Here is a 22,024-nt window from a genome sequence, read left to right on the forward strand (position 1 = left end):
AGGGCAGTCCCTTAAACATACTGTGACATTAGTACCAGGTCCAAAGGCCGGCTTACAATTTTGAGTCGTACTAATCTAAGATAAAAGTGGACCACTCCAATCTCGAGTTTCTATTTTTTTTATTTTAAAGACCTGATAGTCCACTTCCAAATGTCAACCTCTTTACCTTTTACAATGTACATTTTTTTATTGGATTTGTGTTAATGTTATCTTGAGGGTCGGGCTGCTGGGGCATAAAATTGGCTCAGGCACACATGAAAAAGAAACCCACAGTCGCAAATGTCAATTCACTTTGGGACAGGCTGTTTGGAAGAATTTTTTGGAAGAATGCTGAACTACAAGCTGCATGATGAAGTAATTAATCAAGCTGGCCCACTATGGCCCAAACAACGGGTCCACTTTGACTAAATATAACTGGCCCACACTAATGTGTTGGGCTTACGCTTTGGGCATTGCCCTATTGCCCCAGAGGCCAGTCCGAACCTGGTTATCTTTAATGCAGGCATGGGCGTAATTTTAGGGGGGGACAGGGGTGTTTGTCCCCTCCCCCCAACTTTCATGGCACACCATTTTGTCCACATTCATTTGGCGGGGACGCCTTTTCTTCAGATGTCATGTCCCCCCCCCCAACATTTTCAGCAAAGTTACTCGACTGAATGCAGATTCCCGTCATGCCTGTATTTCCACCTTCCAACAATCCCAATTACCTCTAGTTACCTCTTTTTAAATTTGGCTCTGACTAAATTTTTTGTAGGTTGACTGTTGACATGTTCGACCTATGTCAGACTCACAATAGGCATTTGCTCATTATGAAGTCTCTTGAACTCAATCCTGTGGCTTCCATTGGTGATAGATCGGATCACAGCTATTCATGGGCAGATATCACAAACAATGTGTAATGTGGATCATGATGCCATTGCCACCCGGCCCACGGCTGGTAATCAAAGGTAATCTGAATAGAGTGGACCATGGACCCTCGCTACAGCTGTATGGAGACCCCCTGACTTAGCCATCACCATCTTTGGCACCCTTGGGCGGAAAGTCTCTTAGCAGAGTGTGTCTGAGTTTCAAATTCATCATGAGTGTTGGGCCTGATGGGTAACTAGTATGGGAGCTGCCAGGTTAACCCTGGGGCTTTGCAGAGGAGTTCATCTTGTATGTTTGTGATCTGGCCATTCTACGACCATATGTTTCAGCCAGACTACCAAATTTGAAATTTAATCAGCAAGGGTCCATCTACTGACACTGTTGTGGAGGAGTTGCAGGTGATGAAGCAATGCAGCCTGGTCTCTGCCAGGCAATAATACCCCTCTCATTGCCACTCAGATTACCAACTAATGACCATCATAAATAATGTCTTAGTGCTGGTAAACCCGCAAGTAACACTAAATAAATTCCATCCCTGTGATCACCACATTCAAGGACTTACATGATTGCCAGTGTAATTACTGTATAGTTCATCACAGAAACAAATAATTATATTTATAGGAATGCATTGGTTCAATCAGATATAACATGTATTCTTTTCTTTAGGGGAAGGTGATATTAATTTAAAGATCTGCTTATTTGCAATTGTCATGACGTTCTAAGATTCAGTTCCGTTTAATAATCCATTAAGGTGTTAGGCAATTAGCATTAGGGATTAGGTTTGAGTTGGTCGACTTCATACTAGACATTGGTAAATTATAGAGGGGTTTCTTCATGTGGCTAACGCTCTTCTCACTGCTCGTCATTCCAAGCTCTCCTTTGTTCTTATTCTCCTTGACCTTTCTGCTGCTTTCAACACTGTAGATCACTCTGTCCTGCTATCCTCCCTCACCTAGTATAGGCTCTCCAGCTCTATTCTTAAATGTTTTAATTATTATATTTCTAAAGGCTCCTACTCTACTTCGTCAGACAACATGTCTTCTTCAAGTCCACTTCTTTATGGTGTTCCACAAGTCTCCGTACTTATCCCTCTTCTTCTTTCTCTCTACACTACCCCCTCTCTCTCTGCTCCCATATCCTCTTACAATCTATCCTATCATTTCTATGCCGAAGTCACGCAAATCTTGTTCTCCTCCTCCTCATTTACTGACTTGCTTCATTCTACTATCTCGAATTGACTTTCTGCTACACAGTTCTGAATGTCTTCTCACTTTCTTCACCCCAACCCCTCCAAAATTGAGGTTCTCCTCTTTCCTACCACGCCCGCTCTTCACCGTCCCTCGCCTTTTCCCCATCTTCCCTTCTTTTCTCTAGCTCTACTCACAACATAGGCATTACTTTTGATTAATCTCTATCCTTTTCTCTCCATATCTCAAACCCCTGCCCGATCCTGCAGGTTCTTTTTATTCAGCATTCGCTGCCTCGTCCTTACCTACCCTTTCATGCCACTAAGCTCCTTATTACCTGTCTAGTCTTTTCTCGTGTTAGATATTGCGCTGCCTTTCTCCTTGGACTTTGCACTTCCCATCTTGCTCCCCTTCGATATGTATACAACTCATCTGTTAGTCTTCTATTTTCGCTTCCTTCCCGCTCCCCATCACACTGTCTCTGTTATCTATATTTTGTCTTCCCTTCGATGCTTGAATCCTTTTTAATTTTCTTTCTGTTGTTTTCAAATGCATCCATGGTCTCGCTCCTCTCTATCTTCCCTCCTTAATCTCTCTATACTCCCCTCCACGCTCTTTGTACGGGAGGAGTCTGGGCTCCTTGTACACACAGTCTTAGGTGTGGCCATTGCCATGCTGGACCCAACACCTAAGCCGCTTGGGAGGGATGAATGCCCCATGACAAAAAAACACCATTCTTGTCCCATAAGAACTGTGAGGAACATCGCCACAGTAGGGGCAGCCACTGAAAATGGCAAAGGACACATGTGAGGGCTCTATAAGGGCAGGAACCATTATCAAGGGAGGGAGTCACTATGAAAGCAAGATGACAGTATGGACCTTGAGGAAGCGGAGGGAAAGACGCTGATAGTGGCAGGGTCATAGTGAGGTAAAAAGATCACAGTGAAGATGATGCCTTTAACAAACCACGCTTGCTAGACCCTTTCAGAAAACAGATTCCTTGCATCAGATCCAAACCTCAGGTACTCGTGCATCCAGAAAAGAGAGATCTTGTCCTGTGAGTATATGGCACCCTTTTCTCCCTTTGTTTCCAGTTGGGATCCTTCCTTCCCTGTGCTCCTTCCCAGCCCTCCTGCTTCCACCATGCTCCATCCTCTCTGGTTCTGCGTTAGCCCCTGTGTTTCTCTCCCCCCGCACCCATCCCAGGATTCTTGTCTACCCAGGTCTTTCTCCCAAATGTCCCTTTCCTACAGTACTTCTTCCCGGAACCCCTTCCTGTAGTCTTCTATTTCTGCTACTTCACTCCTACTCCTTCCATCGTTTTGTTCTCCTTCTCCCTCTAGCTGCACTCATGACTGTGATCCTTCAACCTAGCCAATTTTCCCTATGTGCTTCTTCCTTGTGCCCCCAACTTCAAGCAGTGCTCTTTCCCTTCACAAACAGAACAAACCAACGTGCCTGTGCTTCCAAACTCTTTCTATATTAAGAATCACGTAAGTAGGTTTGCAGAGACTGTTACTATAAAGTGTAACTGGCTTTGCCAATGTTTGTTTTATATTGTTGTATGTAATACCCCGAGATGCAAACAGGATTTTCCCACTAGTTCTTCACTACACAACACTTTGAGCCTTGTGTGAATGTTGTCAGCGTGCATGTTCATGTTTTTATACTGTTTCAGGGAATCCCTTTTCTGGCGATGATGAACTAGGAATATTTCAGTTTTCTTTTCTGTTTCCAAACAGGAAATCCTGTTGTTGATACCATTAGTTTGAAGCTGCCGCAGAACGTGGTGGAAGGTTCGGCCAGGGCTTACTACACACTTCTCGGTGAGTACATTTCTTCACATCTATGTCCATATCCACCAAACCAGGTATCCATCCACTCCTTCAGGCATATCTTTCTACATTGACCATTCACTGTATACCCCAATTCACTGAATTCCAAATTGCACCCTAAAGCTCTGCATCCCATGTTTTTATCCATCCTTTTACTTATTCTTTGGTACTTAGACTAATCTATACCTGGAACATTTGATCTGTTTGCTATCCATACACCTGTACATGCCTTAACCTTCTGGTTATCTTTTCTTATAATATATAAACTCACCTATGCCTACATCCATCAATACCTGTTAATTTCTTTGCGAATATATTCACCTATGTTTATATCTGTCTGTTGTTACCTCTGAAAAGTGCTCCATAATGCATCTGTACTGTTGTATACCTCTGTAAAGCGCTCTGTTGCGGTATCCAGTGATTTTACCGAAAATGTTTTTTAGATGGATTGTTTAACCGAAACAAATCCATTGAAAAAATACAGATTTTTAAAAATATATATATATGGGCCGGGGTAAGGGGTTAAAATGGGTGGGGAGGGGGTTGCCATGGGGTTAAAAACATAGGGAAACGGGTTTGGGGAGACCCACCCAAATGAAAAAAAAAGAAATCAGTGAATATTTGCAATGGATATTTTGGGTGAAAAATCCATCTGAAAAAATGTTTTTGGTAAAATCACAGTGAACTCTCCATTGCTTCTGGAAGCCAGGTCTGCACTCAATAAATACCATAATAATAATAATAATAATAATAATAATAATAATAATAATAATAATAATAATAATAATAATAATAATATGCAGACCACCCTCTACACATGTATCTTCTATCACCCCATTGGCAAATCTGTCCAGTAATTTTTCCATCCGCCCATGTCTCCCTTATGCTACCAATCCGCCCAGCAATCCATGCTTCGTGATTGTTTAATGAACAAGCCATAAATATCCTTTGAGGTACGTGTACACCCTTTTGATTGAACATAAGGAGGGCTCAGGCGGAGAGCCAACCAACCCAAAAAGACCTTGGCTCTCAAAGAACCCTGATGCAGAGGAATGTTTACAATTGTTGTCCTGGATTGTCCTTAATTGTCTGATGTTCTGGGGATAATACGGTTGCACATGTGTGACCAGTGCCCCATAGACAAATATGCTCTTTGAAGAAGGCTGTGATTATTAGCCCCTCAAAGGTGAGATACCACCTCATACATGGACTTTCACAGGTGCGTTAGCGAAGGGTTTCTAGACAGCTACCCCCTCTTCTGAAATGCCGACCTTTTGAAGCACTTACTTGTGATTGGTGCCTTGTCTGTGAGGAGCATGTTGTCAAAGCCTTCACCTATCTTGATTCACTGTTTTGAATGTAACACGCGCTTCTCCCTGTTAATGTATTGGATCATAGAGGAAGCTCTAGAATAGGGGACGACAACCTCTGGCACTCCAGACGTTTTGGACTACAACTCCCATGCGACCTAGCCAATATAGTTAATGGTGAGGGATCATGGGAGTGGTAGTACAAAACATCTGGAGAGCCACGGGTTGCAGACCCCTTGTCTAGAACATAGCAGAAAGATAGTTACTGCACTGTGCACACACATACACAATTCATAGCAACACTGCACAATCAGTCTTATTTGAACCAGCTCAGAGTACAGCTCTACCACTAAGGTTCCATTTGTTTGGTGGGGTTCCCATTAAAGCCAGGAGCGAGATGCACCGGTGGGGACTGGCAGAAGTAGAGTATGTGCACCGATTTAGAGACCCGGAAGGGGAAAATGCATTAGAGATGAACTGGGGTCAGCTACTGGACGGGTTAGCATCCACACAGGACTTGAGGCCACCCTAGGGCACGCAAAGCTGCAAATGCAGAAGCGTATGAGGGAGATGCTGGAAGCACTAACAAAGGGGGTACCCCAAATATGCTAGTGTAGGGCATAGGACGGATGCCACAGGGTACAAGGGGAAGGAGCTGCACATTGGTCTGGGGGGAGGGAGTTGAGGGCAGGGGGGCATAGGAAAGTTAACAATGGGAGTTGGGGGGCGGGGTGGCAAGGGTTTTGTTCTTGTTGAAGGACAAAGAGCCATGGAAACATATCTGAGGGCTACGGCCAAGCTGACCACTGGGAGGAACCAGAACAGGACAAATGAGGGATGAAAGACACTTCCTGAGAGTGGTGAAACTCAGATATGCCACGTGTCTTATGCTATAACAAAATAGACGGCACCCCAGCTGAAATTAACCTATCACCAGACCGGTAGAGGCAGAGATACCGGCCGGACGCTTGGCAATAGTCTTGTGGAGAAGGTCATGACAACTTATTGAATGGGCCGGGGAGATGAACACTTAATGTAAAGCCTATTGTCCCTTGTTGTTGAATCTTTGTTGATTAAATATGATGTATATCGTTCTAAAAATAATTTAAAAAAATGTTTAAGTCAGGAACAGTGTGCTATTTCACCAGTATAAAATCAGGAATCCAAGTCCCAGAATACAAGACAAAAACTAGGACTGGATAAGTGCTTACAAGCTGTAATGGAATGGATTTTGTTGGACAAGCCAATACAGTATGTATACTGTAGAAACACTGTAGAAACAGTTGACATAAACACAGCAAAAACCACCCCTACCACTCCACTCTGCCCCAGGCAACTGTAAAGTCTAACGCACGCTTCAAGCTGCCATTTCCAATCAAGAGCTACGCTACAAGAGCTATGGTAAATGACTCAATCAGTAAATTTGAGTCTTTGATGAGATGACAGCTGAGATTTGAGCCGTGTCACCATTCGCTCACCATTTTCTTTTGTATCAGGAAGTCTCACAAAGGTCCGTAAAAGTACAGAAAAAGTTAAGGTCTGGAAATGCATGATATTTTAGTGGGCAAAATACAAATAATGTACTCTAAATAGTCATGGTTGCATGTGTGGGCAGCCTCACCTCCTATAGAGTACAGTGCCCAACATGACTCACACCTACTACAGTATACAGTACAACACCCCACAGTGGCCCACACTTATATTATATTATACAATATTATAGCCCACACCACCGCCACCTGCTACAGCATACAGTACATTTACTTACCCTTATGCTTAATTTTCTTTTTTTTGTGGGTGCACATAAATCCATAGGGCGATAAGCCATTGCGAGATTTCTGTAATATAGATTCTGATGCATGTTAATCTGCTTAGAATCACATGCTGTGCATATAGTCCAACATCCAGTGGTAACTGCAGAGTATTGCATCTTGTCTTTCGGGGACCGAAAGGGGACGTCGGCATAGGCGTGTCTGTAACACTATCCCGATTGTGATTTTGGCGCCTAATATCCGGCGGCCGGACTTTCCACGTGGTCAGGCCCTCTGGCCGACCTTTACAATAGGGAGAGTGGGGTCGGGGTGGCCATATTTTCGGTATGTGTTTCCTCTTTCCCCCTCTTTACCCTTTCGGTCTGGTCATCTTCCCCTTTTGCTATGGAAAGGACTCCTTTTAGGTTCTGCCCTAAGTGTAGGGTCAGATATCCTTGGAAGGACGAACACAAGACATACAACACCTGTCTCCCCTTAGATCACAACGAAAAGCGGTGTGCGGCCTGCAAACTCCTTCGGTCTAAGACCCTTAAGGAGCGCGGTGTAAATCGGTGAGCCGCGTACGGTATGTCGCGGGTGGAACCCCCGTCCCCCATCGCCACACCCGCTGAGTGACGGGGGCACCTCAGATGACCAAACATCCGTTGCGTATGTAATAGACCTTGAGGCGGACACTTCTAGGTCCGCCACGCCCGTCCCCGACCCTTTAAGGCCTGACTCTGGTCTCGCTTCAGGGAAAACGCCCGGCGGCAGGGGAGTACAAACGCATCACACTAAGCATACAACCCCTATACCGGTTTCGACGTCCACATCGAAAAAGGTGAAAACGCCAGCAGGGCCGTCGAAAATGTTGGCGGTAAACTCGGATTGTGCAGATCCAAAGCCTTCCCCGCATCCGCAGCAGCATCTTGCGACTGGGCAATCAAAAACAAGTAAGAGCGCTACTCCAAAAGCTTCACACGTCGAAGCGCGGAAATCCGACAGTTCCGAAGGCTGCGGTAAGAAGCTTCACACGTCGAAGCGCGGAAATCCGACAGTTCCGAAGGCTGCGGTAAGCCTGAAAACCACGACTAGGCCTCTAGTCGAAAAACTGACCGCTAAGCCCCCTAAAGCCACAGAAGGTAATACACCTACCGATAGACCATCGGAGCAATTATCTCACGGCGATTATCGAAGACAGCATCGAGAGAATTACTGTGGCGGTGGGTCTTATCCCTGTTCCGCCTAAAATCATGGGGCAAGCGCGGGCAAATCTTCGGATATGCTTTGGGGCCCCAATTCTCACGATACTTATGAGGACAGTTAAGAGCCTCTTTCCGACACCCTAAGAGACTCTTTTCTGCACCGTTGGGCAGATGACGTTTTTCGACCCATAGGCCCGCCTGGGTCCTCCAAATGGACAAGGGAGAAATTCGAAGGGTGTATGGACCGGCTAGAGGGAATTATCAGTTTTTCTGATCATCCTTCCCCCTAAAAGGTCTTGTGGAGAGCCCAACCCTTAATCTACTCCTCATTATCAAGAAGATCAACCTTCTGTCCCCGTCCAGCAGGAAGACATTGTCCACATGGACACCTATTGGGACATTTACGATGAAGAGGAAGAAACTTCCTTTCTACAGAATTATGAAGAGGAACAGCCGGGTGCCACAGACAACTGGGAAGAAAGCCAGCAAGAGGGAACGGACCCATGGACACTTCCACATCAAGATCAGGACACTGATGTATTGTGACTGGATTCCCCGCCGTCCACCCCGGCTCACCAGGCCTCCCCTGTAGATGACCAAATGGCCTTCAACTCTATGCTAAAATAGGCAGCTGAACATTTTCAGATCTCTACTCATGAGGCTGTGCCTGAGCAAGACTTTGTAGAGGATATCCTTAAGGAGAAGCCTCCATCTAGTCAAGCCATTCCCCTCCTTAATTCCATCAAGAGAAGCTTGGCTCCCTCGTTGGTATCACCAGCTCAAACCCGAGCAGTGAACCCAAGGGTGGAAAAATTGTTTTGCCCGTCACCTTAGGACCCACTATACATTAGGGGGCACGCCATCCCCGACTCTCTGGTAGTGACTACCACCCGAAAAAGGGTATGGGTACCGCTTGCTACTGGGGAGGCCCCCCCGGACAGGGAATCCAAAAGGCTGTATGCTCTAGGCAAACTAGTCACCTCGGCTGCCGCATACACTACGCGTATAGCCAATAATACCACGCTATTGGCAAGCTATGCTGACGCTCAGTGGAACCTACTCCAGGAAGGTCTCCAAGAGGTTCCAGAACCCATCAAGTCCAAGCTTCTCTCTATTGTAGTTGAGGGAAGACAAGTGAACCAGAATGTGATTAAAAACACCCTGGACACGGCTGAAACAGCAGGCAGGTCTCTGACCCAAGGGACCCTACTCAAAAGACACGCTTGGCTACGTACTTCAGGGATTAAACCCGAAACGCAGGCCTCTCTCTTCAATAAGCCTATTGGATAACTAACCTCTTCGGGAAATCGGTTGATGAGGCCTTAGAAACAGCCAAGAAAGAGCATGAGACTCTTAAGTCCCTGCAACAGATCACGCAGAGACCTTCCCCCCAGAGAGGTAATAACTCTTGGCGGTCCTTTCGAGGGCAGTCCCATGCAAATCAAAATAACTATGGCACAGGGAGTTTCAATACAGGACAAACTTCAGGAAGTCCCGCATACTACCCTGCAAGAGGTCCGCGACGCGGCAAAACCAGAGGTAGAGGCCCTAATCCTAGAGGAGCCGCAGCCTCCGGTCAGAAATGACCATCAGATCCAGGTCCCCTCCCATGTCACCCATGTCGCAATTAACATCTTTGATCACGGCATGGGAGGGGATAAATTCAGACCTGTGGGTCATAAAGACGTTCGCCCACGGGTACTGCGTGGAATTAGCCCGACCTCCATAATTTGGACCACCACGCTCACGGTGCCTTTCACCAGACCATCTGGAGATCCTGAATCAAGAGGTGGATCCGCTGCTGGGAAAGGACGCCATAGAAGCTGTCCCTATTCTACAGGTAAACTAGGGTATTTATTCAGGCTACTTCCTTGTACCCAAAAAGGACCTCACCATGCGCACTGTTCTAGACCTGCACCCAGCGAACAAGTTCATAAAACCTCAGAAGATTCGTATTGGTAACACTACAGGAGGTGATCCCACTGTTGAAACAGGGGGACTACATGGCAGCATTGTACATGAAAGATGCATACTTTCATATTTCAATGTTGCCACCGCACAGGAAATATCTAAGGTTCATGATAGAGGACAGACATGACCAATTCAAGGTACTCCCCTTCAGCATCACTTTGGTGCCAAGGGTGTTTACGAAGGTCATGGCGGTGGCTGCAGCACACCTACGCAGACTATCCGTCCCAGTTTACCCTTACCTCGACAACAGGCTCATCACAGGGGACTCGTACAACACATGTTTTTCGAACACCCAAAAAACAGTAGATTTTCTCTTCAGTCTGGGTTTCTCGATCAACAAGAAGAAATCCAGTCTAGTCCCCAGTCAAAAAAAACAATTTCTGGGAGCTCTAATTCGGACGGAAGACAGTCTCGTCTTCCCCTCCAACGAGAGGGTTCAGAACATGCTTTTTCAGATCCCTCAGTATGTAGCCAGTCGGGAGGTGACGGTGCGCAAGGCCATGCGCTTGCTAGGAATTATGGCGTTGTGCATATACTTGGTTCCCCACGTGCAGCTGAGCATGCGTCCCATGCAAGAGTGGCTCAACAGCCAGTGGTGTCAGGCCAGCGGACAATGGGAAGATCTGGTAGTTTTCTCGCCAGTCATCGTTCTCTCTCTGCAGTGGTGGTCAAGAAAAAACCTCTTGAAGGGGAAAACCTTCAACACCCATGCAGTGGAAGCCACTCTCACGACAGACGCATCTCTCATAGGGTGGGGAGGGTGGGGAGGGCTCACCTGCTTCAGCAGACAGCACTTGGAGTGTGGTCCCCTCAGGTAGCGTTCAACCATATAAATTTACTGGAGCTGTTAGGTGTTCAAGGCATTAAAGGCCTTTCATATGCAACTGCAAGGGAAGACAGTTCTGATTCTAACGGACAGCACTACAGCCATGTATTACCTGAACAAACATGGGGGCACTCACTCTCCAGGGCTATCCAAGCTGTCCCAAAAAATTTGGATATGGGCTCTCAGACACAAGATTTTTCTGTTGTCCCAACATGTTCATGGGGAACTCAATCTTATGGCAGACGTGCTCAGCAGAGATTTTCCTCTGCCCGAAGAATACAAATGGCGTCTGCACGAAGACATTGTTTCCAACGTCTTTGCAGAATGGGGCTTCCCAGAGATCGACCTGAATGCCCAATGCCAAGACTACGCCTCCAGGTACCGCCAGAACCGCTCCAAGGGAAACGGTCTCTGGATAACATGGTCAGGGAAATTTGTCTACGCTTTTCCCCCCGACTCCCCTACTCAACAAGATAGTGCACAAGATGCACAAGGAACCAGTTACCATGATACTGGTGGCCCCCATGTGGGCCCGCCAAACCTAGTTTGCTCATCTGATGGAAATGTCCCTCTCCCCACCAGTGAAACTACCCTGCCCGTACAACATGTTGTCTCAGGACCGGGGGGAGACCCTACACCCATGCCCTGAAACTCTGAGCTTAGCAGATTGGCTCCTGAGGTCATAGAGTTTGGACACCTACAGCTCCCTCAGAGGTGCATGGACATACTCAGGGAAGCTAGGAAACCAAACACACGTTATTGCTATGCCAGCAAATGGAAACGTTTTGTCATCTGGTGTAATTACAAGGGTGTCAATCCCATCGATTGCTCAGCCACACACATTGTGCTGTACCTAACCCATCTGTTGGACACTGGGTTGGTCTTCAATTCCCTAAAGGGTCAGCCTACACCACATCACAACAAAAGGTGTAGTGGTGGAAGATACCGGTGATTAAAGCCTTTATGGAAGGGGTTAAGAGGATTTATCCTCCCATTTCTCACCCAGCTCCTGGGTGGGACCTAAATGTGGTTTGACCAGGCTCATGGGAGCTCCCTTTGAGCCTATGCATAAAGCATATAATACGGCCTTCCTAGTGGCTATCACTTCTATCAGAAGGATTAGCGAACTACAGGCACGTTCTGTTCTAGACCCCTTTTTACAGTCCACAGGGATAAGGTAATTCTGCGCACGCACCCCAGATTTGCTCCCAAATTCATCTCGAAGTGCCATGTGAACCAGTCAATTGAACTGCCTACTTTTTTTCCAGAATCCCACTAGCATGGCCGAAAGAAGCCTACACACAATAGATGTGCGCAGGGCAGTCATGTTCTACCTGGAAATAACTAAACCACTGAGGAAAACAAACACATTTTTCATTTCAGTGGCAGCTGGTAGAGAAGGGGATCCTGTCTCTAAATCAGCTATCTCAAGGTGGGTTGTCAAATGCATCACACTATCTTACACTCTTGCTAAGAGAGAACTGCCCTTCAAGCCCAGAGCACACTCTACTCGAGGCACTGGGGCATCCATAGCATTCATTGCAAATGTTCCCCCTGAGTCCATTTACAAAGCAGCAACCTGGAGTTCTGTACACACCTTTACAAAACACTATTGCCTAGACACTCATTCTAGGTCTGATTCTCAGGTGGGACAAGCAGTATTAAGACATCTTTTCTCTACTGTTCCTTCTCACAACCCACCTCCAACTCCGGGTACTGCTCGCTAGTCTATGCACAGCATGTGATTCTAAGCAGATTAACAAGCATCAGAAGACATGCATTACTTACCGTAATAGCATTTCGGATGATTGTATCTGCTTAGATTCACATGCGCCCTCCCTGCCTCCCCGCTCGGGGTGGAAGGAACATAGACCTCTTACTACTTCTCTCTTCTTCATGTACTCACTTACACTAGCCTTGGGCTGCCTCATGGCAGAAAAAATACAATCGGAGGGACCTCGGCGCGTGAGGGTTTTTAGGTACACTACACTTCACGATAGGGATAGTGTTACAGACACGCCTATGCCAACGTCCCCTTTCGGTCCCTGAAAGACAAGATGCAATACTCTGCGGTTACCACTGGAGGTCGGACTATATGCACAGCATGTGAATCTAAGCAGATACAATCATCAGAAATGCTATTACGGTAAGTAATGCATGTCTTTCATGGTCTGGCTGGGGGGCGGACATGGGCTTTAACGGCCCGCCAGCCCGAGCTTGGGGTACGCCCGAGCGAAGCTCTGGCCTCAGCTCAGGCTGCGGGTATAGACCATGTCCGCCGCCCAACCAGGGCGTGAAAGCTATTTGCACCCTGGGATTTACCCGGGGGGCGGATAGTTTTCTTTTTTTTCTTCCGACAGGGGATTAGCTCACCGCGATTCCATCTCCTGTCACAATTGCAACGGAAAAGGGACGAGGTCCCTTTTCGGATGACGGCAGACATGGAAAACATGATCCAAAATGGCCACCGTCATCCGAAAAGGGACCTAGTCCCTTTTCTATTTCAATGGCGGCCAGACAAGAGGAGATCAGGGACCACAACGCACGGTTCCGGTCCCGCAGGTAAGTGGGGGGTACAGGAAGGGGAATCAGATGATTTGGGAGGCAGCAGGGAGAGGCTCCCTGTTACATCCCCATATTAGAAAAAAAGGGAAAAATGCACTACGCTGGAAGGGCCTCAGGTGGCTGGAACAGCGGGCAGGGATTGTGTATTTTCGCCCTCTGTTCCAGCCACCTCATTGGTTGGCTCACCCTCCCCAGGTGCAAATAAAATACCCAGCACCAGGAAGCTCCCTCAGCTTGGTGCTTATCTTTCGATTACAATTTTAGGAATCTCAGGTTTAGCATTTGGAAGAAGTGGAGCAGGTAAATAGGCTCACGAGTTGCAATGCACAAGTACCAACTAACTGTAAGGCATGTAAAAGTGTGCAATTTAATTGTTTCATAGAATACTTCTATAAGAACAGCCATCAATGCTTTGCCCCTTAATCTAGACCTATTGACATTTTCCATCCTGGGTAGACAGAAATCAACCCAGAGTAAGGTGCAAATCTAAATCAAGAGACGACAATCCGGCCTGCCTTCGCACCTGAAACTGTACTATCCATAAAGCTTAAAGAAAAGGCTTTCCTGCACAGTTGGTAACTAATACATCTGCAGAAATCTTAAGAGTTTACAAGGAGATGCTCGTGCTTTGTTTTCTGCTACACCTGATAGTTTGTCTATCTACTTCATAAATAAGCTTGAGCTGATTTAGTTCACCATTGCCTCTCAGACCAAACTCTTTACTTCCCCACCGCTGCTGAATGTCACTGGATCCACCTCTTGCTTCTCCTCCTTCAGTCCTGCCTCACTGACTGACATTATTAGCGCTGCCTGTAAAATGAAGGCATGACCAGAACAATTAAAGTTAACATTTTCACCTTTGCCTGTGCTCTAGAAGCATTGCGCGACAGCTCCTTTAACACTGATGTTTTCCCTCAACAACTAAAGAAGACCTGCGTCTTACCCCTTTTCAAGGAGCCGTTTCAAGACCCTGTTATCCCGGCAAGCTCCTACCACTACAAGTCTTTTATTTGCCAAATACTATAGAAATTGGCCATCTCCCAATTTGTGTCCTACACTGATGATAATGGCTTGTTGCATGACCAGCAATCTCGGTTCCAGACGGTGATAGGAACTTGGCTTGCCCTTCTCTTTATCAAAGAGGAACTCCTTCAAAATCTTCACCAGAACTGTCCTGCCATCTTGATCCTCCTTGACCTATATTCTACTTTTTACACTGTCAACCATACTACTCTCCTTAACCCCCTGGAAAACCACTTTGGCATTAAAGACACTGATCTCAAGTGCTGGCTTTCTTTTCTTTTGGACATGAGGATGCAGGTCAGGTCTAGCCCCTTTCTCAGCCTACTATCTCTAACTGTGGTGTTTCCCAGGTTCTATCCTTCCCCCTGGCTCATCAACACTTCACTCTGTCTGACCTTCTCTCTCCCTTCTCTTGCTCCTTTCAACCCATACTCACAACACCCAAATCACTTTCAGGTTGATATGCGACTCCTCTTTCGGACCCTAGCCTGATTTCATCCTGCCTCTTCCTTAACCAGGCCAGAATTGTTGACAACAATCTGTGTCTTAATGCTTCAGAGACTGTAATCATTTACCTGGGCTCTGCCATTCTTCCCTCCTTAGATTTCCGTTGGCCTGCTTTGATTGGAACCCTTTATATCCTGGTACCTTCTGCAAAGAACCTGGACATTATCTTTGATAGCTCTCTCACCTTTGCTCCTAAGTTTCTTGAACACTCTAAGAAATCTTATTTCCAGCAACACCCTCTCAAACGTTTTCTGCCTTTTCTCAATTTCTCTTATACGGTGGAAGTGATTGTGTCTCTGGTTCTCTTGGGGTTGGACTACGGAAACAATCTCCATCTAGGCCTCAATAAGCCCCTATTTCACATATTTCAGGTAATCCAGAACAAGGCAGCCAGGATCGTCGTATGCATCAGACATACCGACTACATTAACACTTCTCTAAAATCTCTCTACTGGTTCCCTGTTGAGACCAGGATTTACTTCAAGGCCCAATCATCTGGCATACTGTGGCTGAGTGCCCAGTTACCTCAAGGATAAGCTCTCCAAGTACAGCCTTCTTTTAAGATTGTGACAAATTGGTGATTCCATATGTGATATTGTCAGTAATGTCATCAATGATTCCATTTGTGATGTCATCTTTGATGTCCTGTGTCTTAGTTTGAGCAGTGCATAGAAGGATCCGAGTTATGGTTGCATAGCTCACCATAATGGGCACATTTCATTGTTTAAAAAAAAAATCCCTGCCACCATAACTTCCTTTTAGAACGTTTTTTCACTAAATCATATTATAAATTCAAATGGAAAATCACTGCTACTTTAAAACTAACAAAATGATGCTAAAAATGGTTTTGATAAAATGTTACACAGAAATAATCAGACATTCAGTCTTGTGATGAATCTTGCAGGGTCCTCACAAAAATCCTACCTAAAGTCTCCTCCCAGGTGGCCAGGGAAAGGCAGAAGCTTCCTGATTCTGACCCTGGCGGCGCTGTTAGCCGGGAGGATTACCTGGGAGGAGAAGAGCCCTAGGGGAGCAGGAGGACTCAGTTGGATGAGACGCAGTATTTATCTTTCCCAAGGAGAGAAAGATCAGTGATACCACAATATGCCAGAAAGAGCTATTAAATACCCAAATTAGTGATATCAATGTAGGTAAGAACTATCCTAAACACTTATGCCAGGGGAAGAAGAAAACCCCTTTTGAGGTCATTAGCCTTCCCAGAGATGAAAGCTCCTATGGCATACAGTGGATTGAAAATAGAACTCTAAACATTAACAATAGAGAATTGAAAAAATCTAATTCCTCTGTGAAACAAAAACCTTCATTATATCTGTATAATACTAGTTTAGGGAATAAGGATAGAAAAGAAGTTAGTGGTGATATTGTCATGAAAAGTCCCACAATGCTCAAAGTATTGCAATGGAGAAGAGGGAAACAGAGGTTCAAACTGCTGTGTGCAGTTAATTGATATTAATGACCCACATCTGAGAGGTACTGGGAGTTATTTAAAACCCCCTCGGGTGTAGATCATTAGAGGCAGTTGGAGGCGTACTAGTAGCGAGAGCTGTGAGTGGCCGTTGTTGAATCCAGGAGACGCTGGGACTACGACCAGTGTTTATGCGGAGCCGAGTCCTGAGAACGTCATCAGAGCCGGGGCGCTGAACTGCAGAGGCCGCGCAGCTTCTAGCAGTGCCATGACGGACCATTTCATTAGAGAGAGAGAGAGAGTCTCTGAAACACTTGTTCGCTCTGGGTGGCTGGCGAGCACCAGAGTGTCAAAGGGGCAGAGCAAGCTCCTTTTCCAGGCAGTGCTGGCCACTGAAGAGCAACCGAAGTGGGCAGGATCCCTTGAAGCAGGAGAAGAAGCAGCAGAAGCGTTTCGCATGGATGCAAGCAAAGAAAATGGTGAATTTGCCTAACCGTGGAAACCCCCGGAACGCTCTGTAAACAAACGCTAGCCTTTCATCATTATTCTGAATACCAAACTGATATTAAGGAGCCAAATGGGCAGAGCAGATACATTGTGGACACAAGGGAAGGTTATGGTTACTGTAACAAGGATCCAGTGAAGTTCAATTATAAAAGGGAACAAGACTTGAACTAATCAACCAGAACTATCATTGCTAAAGCCAAGAGGAAGTGATATTTAAGAAAGCTAACCTTAAACCACATTACCCAAGCCAAGAGAAAGTGGTTATAAAGTAAGCTCCTTTCTACCAACAAATCGTAGAAAGGTCAATAACACAACAGAATGGTTATAAACAATGCTGCTTAAGACAAAGGAGGGCAAAGGTGATAAACAAAGATTGTTCACAGTGGTTTGCTAAAGCAAAGGTGAAACAGCATATTCAAAAGGAGTGGAGCATACCCTGCATTGCATGTGGCAATCACAAGTTTCTATCAGACAGCTCTAGTGTAGTTCTTGTTTTCCTGAAGAGATTCTTAAATTTGATATTGTGAAGCAAGAAACATATATAATTTGTTGGAAGCTTACCTTCACCACGGAAGTACTTGTAGTTAGTAGCTTACTCTGGCCTAACAGGAGAGTTTGCCAGGTCAGAGGACGATGTAGTCCTTTAGTTCTGGTCTGGCAGGAGAGTACACCAGAGCAGAGAGCTTTGTAGTAGTAGGCCTGGCAGGAGAGTAGACTAGGTGGAAGCCTACGAAGTACTGTGTTGTGGTGGTGAAATATCATAAAGAAAAGGGGCAGAACCACTAAAATGGTTATGTGAATTGCTACCAAATCATCCTGACAAATGTATATCACTGAAGCAAGTGTTGTATAAACTACTGTAGAATTATTCAACATTGATGAAACAAGTGTGTTGTAAACTGTTCCAGAAAAACCCTAACAAAGACATTAAAGCATTCTTGATTTTAGGAGACGTTGCTTCGAGATATTTTTGTCAAAAGTGAAAAGAGGAAAACCGTGTGGTATACATTCTGACTGTTGATTTGATTCAAGTTGGTACAAGCGGATCTATACTGGAACCTTTGTTGTCAAATTGGAACCAAAAGAACTGAGTTAGAACTTTATTATAAGGCAGGCTTGCCTTACTCTTTCGAGCTGTTGAAAAGAATCCTGCTTGAATCTGGGGAAGGGGAATATATCCAGATTGAACGGAGACACAGTTATCAGATTGTGAATCTAACTGTTATATTTGTCATTTTGATTTGCCATATATTACCGTATTGATTTGTTGTATGTAGAAGTGTGAGGGACAGAAGTTAGAGTGTTTCCTGTAGTTTATTTTAGGCAGGGAAATCCTTGTCAGGGTAGGGATAGTGACGCGTATATCCAACCTATTAAGTTAATAAAATGGCATCTTTTGAAAGTCTTCACAAAGTTGTCAGGCTCAAATTCCGGACCCCTCACATATCGTGTTACGTTTGGGATCTGAATCAGTTGATACAAACTAGGATTCCAAGAAAGGTAAAGCATAGGGTTTTCTTATGAAAATAATAATCCAACCCACAGAAGCAGATGAGTTTGTTTTACAGATCAAACCACAAGACATCATTTACAGCATTAAACAACAATAGTGACCAAAACTGCCTATCCCCTACACCAGCAAAAATGTTTTTGTTCGCCAGAAACATTTGTCAAATGTAAAAAGAAATCTTATAGTAAACTTACTCGGATGCTCAAAACCTGAACTGGAGTTTCATTTTCCTTTCCAAATATCCAACCTGAGCCCTTTGAAATCAAATCGGTCTCCACCCAGTTGGCAGAAGTAAATGAAGTAGAGGAACCCATAGAATTAGATTAATTATCTGAATCAGTAGACAGTGAAGAATTTCAAACACCTCCATACAACCAAGAGGTGAATCCTATAGAGAGGGTTCAGATACTATTAGGAGTTACAATGGCTACTTTAGATGACCTTTTAACAAAACTGACAGAACATCAAATACAAGCTGAAAACAGGTTTCAAGAGGGGTTTGAAAGGTTAGCAGCATACTCTCAAAGACCAATAATCCCACAGGAAATATTACAGCCCTTTAGGGAGGGGGAGGGTTTGGGAAATGTCTTCCTAAATTTTGACAGATTAGCACATAAATTGAAGTTGAACTAGAGCCCCAAATTAAAAACATGCTATTTGGCTATTTCAGAACTCATATCATCTCTTATATACGGCAGGTACAACCCCTTTTCTGAAATCAAAGAAGGATTATTAAAGAAAAGAGCCAAACTAAAAACTTATATAAACAAAAACTTAGAAGTATTAAATTGAATTCTGAAGAAACCCCCATAGAATTGTTTACTAGAATCCAAAATACATTGTCCTTATGGTTAGGGAAAAAAACATTGAAAGAGGTAATAGTAATTATAATCATAGAACAATTTATAAAATCAATACCTCCTTATTTGCAAAGAGTCATAATACAGCCCAACAAACCTAATTTAGCCTTTGTCGTTGAGACCACCCAAAATTATTTGGAGACTGTCATGTGAAAAGTTTACGAAGGAGTGAAGACGTTAAGGGAGAGTCTAAACATGTACATCCTTTTTAGAAAAGGGGTAAACAAACACAAGAGTTACGGAAATGTTTCCAAATCAATACGCAAAGACACTATAGGAAATGATAGCAGAGTAGATTTTTATAAAGAGAAAGGTAAATCTAAATCAAAATAAACCCATGGTCAAAAATCAACCCTAGTACTATGCTTTTCATGTGGACAAGCAGGACATTTGGCCTGCCATTGTCCTTCCAATAAGAAAGAGGAACCTATGGAGATTTGATATATGACAGGAAGTGGTTGGGAGGAAGAAGAGGAAAAGGAAGACCGAGAAAAAGGTGTAGGTGGGTGTGCGTGGGTTTGGAGGTACCGGTGTGTTACATTCTGGGCGGGTGGGTTTTGGGGGTTCTGCAGCGGTCTTTAGTTATGGACAGTAGTATAACGCTGATTGTATTTTGACCGGGGAAGGGTGAACTGTGGGGCGCATAATGGTCTGATATGTACCATGGCCACCTTGCATATTTTAGTTGATTTTTACATTTTGTTGGCAAAAATATATGGGCCATGTGGCTAGAACATCGTTGGATTTGATGTGCATTTTTATTTGCTGTGGGCTGGTGGGGTTGAGAGGATGGCCGAGATGAGTGTGGAGTTTCTTGGAAGGGTACATGATGAGTGTGGAGGACATGTGAGACATGCTTTTGTTGGAAATTGTAGGTTTATTATTTATGATTGATGGGCGGATGTAGATTGTTGGTGTCTGCGTAGCTGTTGTAATAGGGTACAATGGTTATATTGGAGACTACTTCGCAAATTTTGGGAAAGGGAAAATGTGTGCATCACGATAATTGCTCTTTCAGGGAAAAGAAAAATTTGAGGTTAAAAAGTGTTGGGTACAGGGTTCTGGGTGAATGGTTAGGAATGGTTTTTTTATATGTATATACAGGTATTCAGATTGAATTCTTCGGATTTGGATTCTGTTCAACTAGTCTTCTGTTTTATGTTTTTTGTGTCGTCTTTTGTTGTTTGTGTGGGGACGGCAATTACTTGTACTGTACAACCTAAGGTATTAGAGTAAGAGGATAATTTTGTCTTTCAAACTGTAAAGTTAGATGGATTATTGTGCACCTGGGTGATTTGAATGAGAGTGTATGGTTGGGACAAACATCATGGGTGTGCCTGTGAGTGTGTTTTATTGTACTTGAGATGGGCCTTCTTTCGGTTTGTACCTGGAATCTGAAAGGGTTAAATTGCCCACAAAAACGAAAAAAGGTACTATCGAAGCTTTGGCGTGAAAAAAAAGATTTGGCCCTCTTACAGGAAACGCACTTGATTGATGCTTCAGGGGATCTTCTAACTAATGCAAAATATTCTAAAGTGTTGCTGAATTGTTACGCATCGGTGCATCGGTGTCTAGTCAAATGCTCGACAGACAAATGGTCGACAGACAAATGGTCGACACAATTTGGTCGACAGGACAAATGATCTAATTTTTTTTTTATTTATATTTATTTTTTTAGGTTTTCGTTCAGGGAAAAAAAGCGTTTTTTAGCAAAATAAAAGGGGGTTGGGGGGGACCCCCCCAAAAAAAAGTGAAAAAACAAAAAAAAAAAAATTCGATCATTTGACCTGTCGACCTTTTGGTGTCGACCATTTGTCCTGTCGACCATTTAGATTCGACCAATTGACCTACAACCTTACGCATCAAATTCTAGAGGGGTTGAGATCTTGATGAGAAGGTAAATATGGACAATGAGGGACGTATCATTTTGGTTGACTTGAAGCATGAGGGTACCTTAATGACGATTGGTTTTGTGTATGGCCCTTGTGCATGCAGAGGTAAATTCTTCGATTCACTGATGGCAACGTTGCAGGATTTGTGTGGTGTAACAATCATCCTAGGTCGTGATTTTAACTGTGTCTTAGATCCCCATATGGATAGGACCTCGTTGTGCAACTTTACGGGGCAAAAAGCGAGTAAAGAGTTTAGAGAGTTTCTGGAAGTTTTTGATCCAGTCGATGTTTGGAGGAATCTGCATTAGAAGGATAAGGGTTTTTCATTTTTCTCACCGGTACATATGTCATATTCTAGGCTTGACTATATATTGATGTCAGATTCCTTGATTCAGACTGTATTGGAGGCTAGAATAGGGGAAAGACATATTTCAAATCATTCGATAGTGCAGGTTAAGATGACTTTAGCACCGGGGAGACGGGGAGTTCATAGATGGAAACTGAAACCCTTTGTGTTACAAAATGAAGATGCATCTAAGGCTTTGGGTAAAGGTGTACTTGATTACTTCAAAGAGAATAGTGAAACCACGGACAGTATGGTGGTGTGGGACTCCTTTAAGGCTTTTATCAGAGGAGAATTGATTAATTGGACTGCTAGGATGCAGAGATTGGGGGAAATCAAGGTTAGAGAACCTTGAAAGAGAATTGGGGGCTCTGCAAAAGAGGTATGCATTGTCCAAAGAGGAGAGTGTAAGAGTTAAAATAATCAATGTTAAAGAACC

At 44.5% G+C, this 22,024-nt stretch overlaps 1 protein-coding gene across 1 annotated transcript in view; it reads left to right on the forward strand.

Moving 5' to 3' along the window:
* LOC138510506 (alpha-2-macroglobulin-like) overlaps positions 1-22,024 on the forward strand; it is a 1,041,624-nt gene that overhangs the window by 727,709 nt on the left and 291,891 nt on the right. The window contains exon 23 of the mRNA XM_069626208.1: positions 3,797-3,880. Coding sequence (XP_069482309.1) covers positions 3,797-3,880 — 84 coding nt within the window. The remainder of the gene's footprint in view (positions 1-3,796; positions 3,881-22,024) is intronic.

Source organism: Ambystoma mexicanum, chromosome 6p (assembly GCF_040938575.1).
Source record: "Ambystoma mexicanum isolate Mex_15411 chromosome 6p, UKY_AmexF1_1, whole genome shotgun sequence".
Classification (NCBI taxonomy): Eukaryota; Metazoa; Chordata; class Amphibia; order Caudata; family Ambystomatidae; genus Ambystoma; species Ambystoma mexicanum.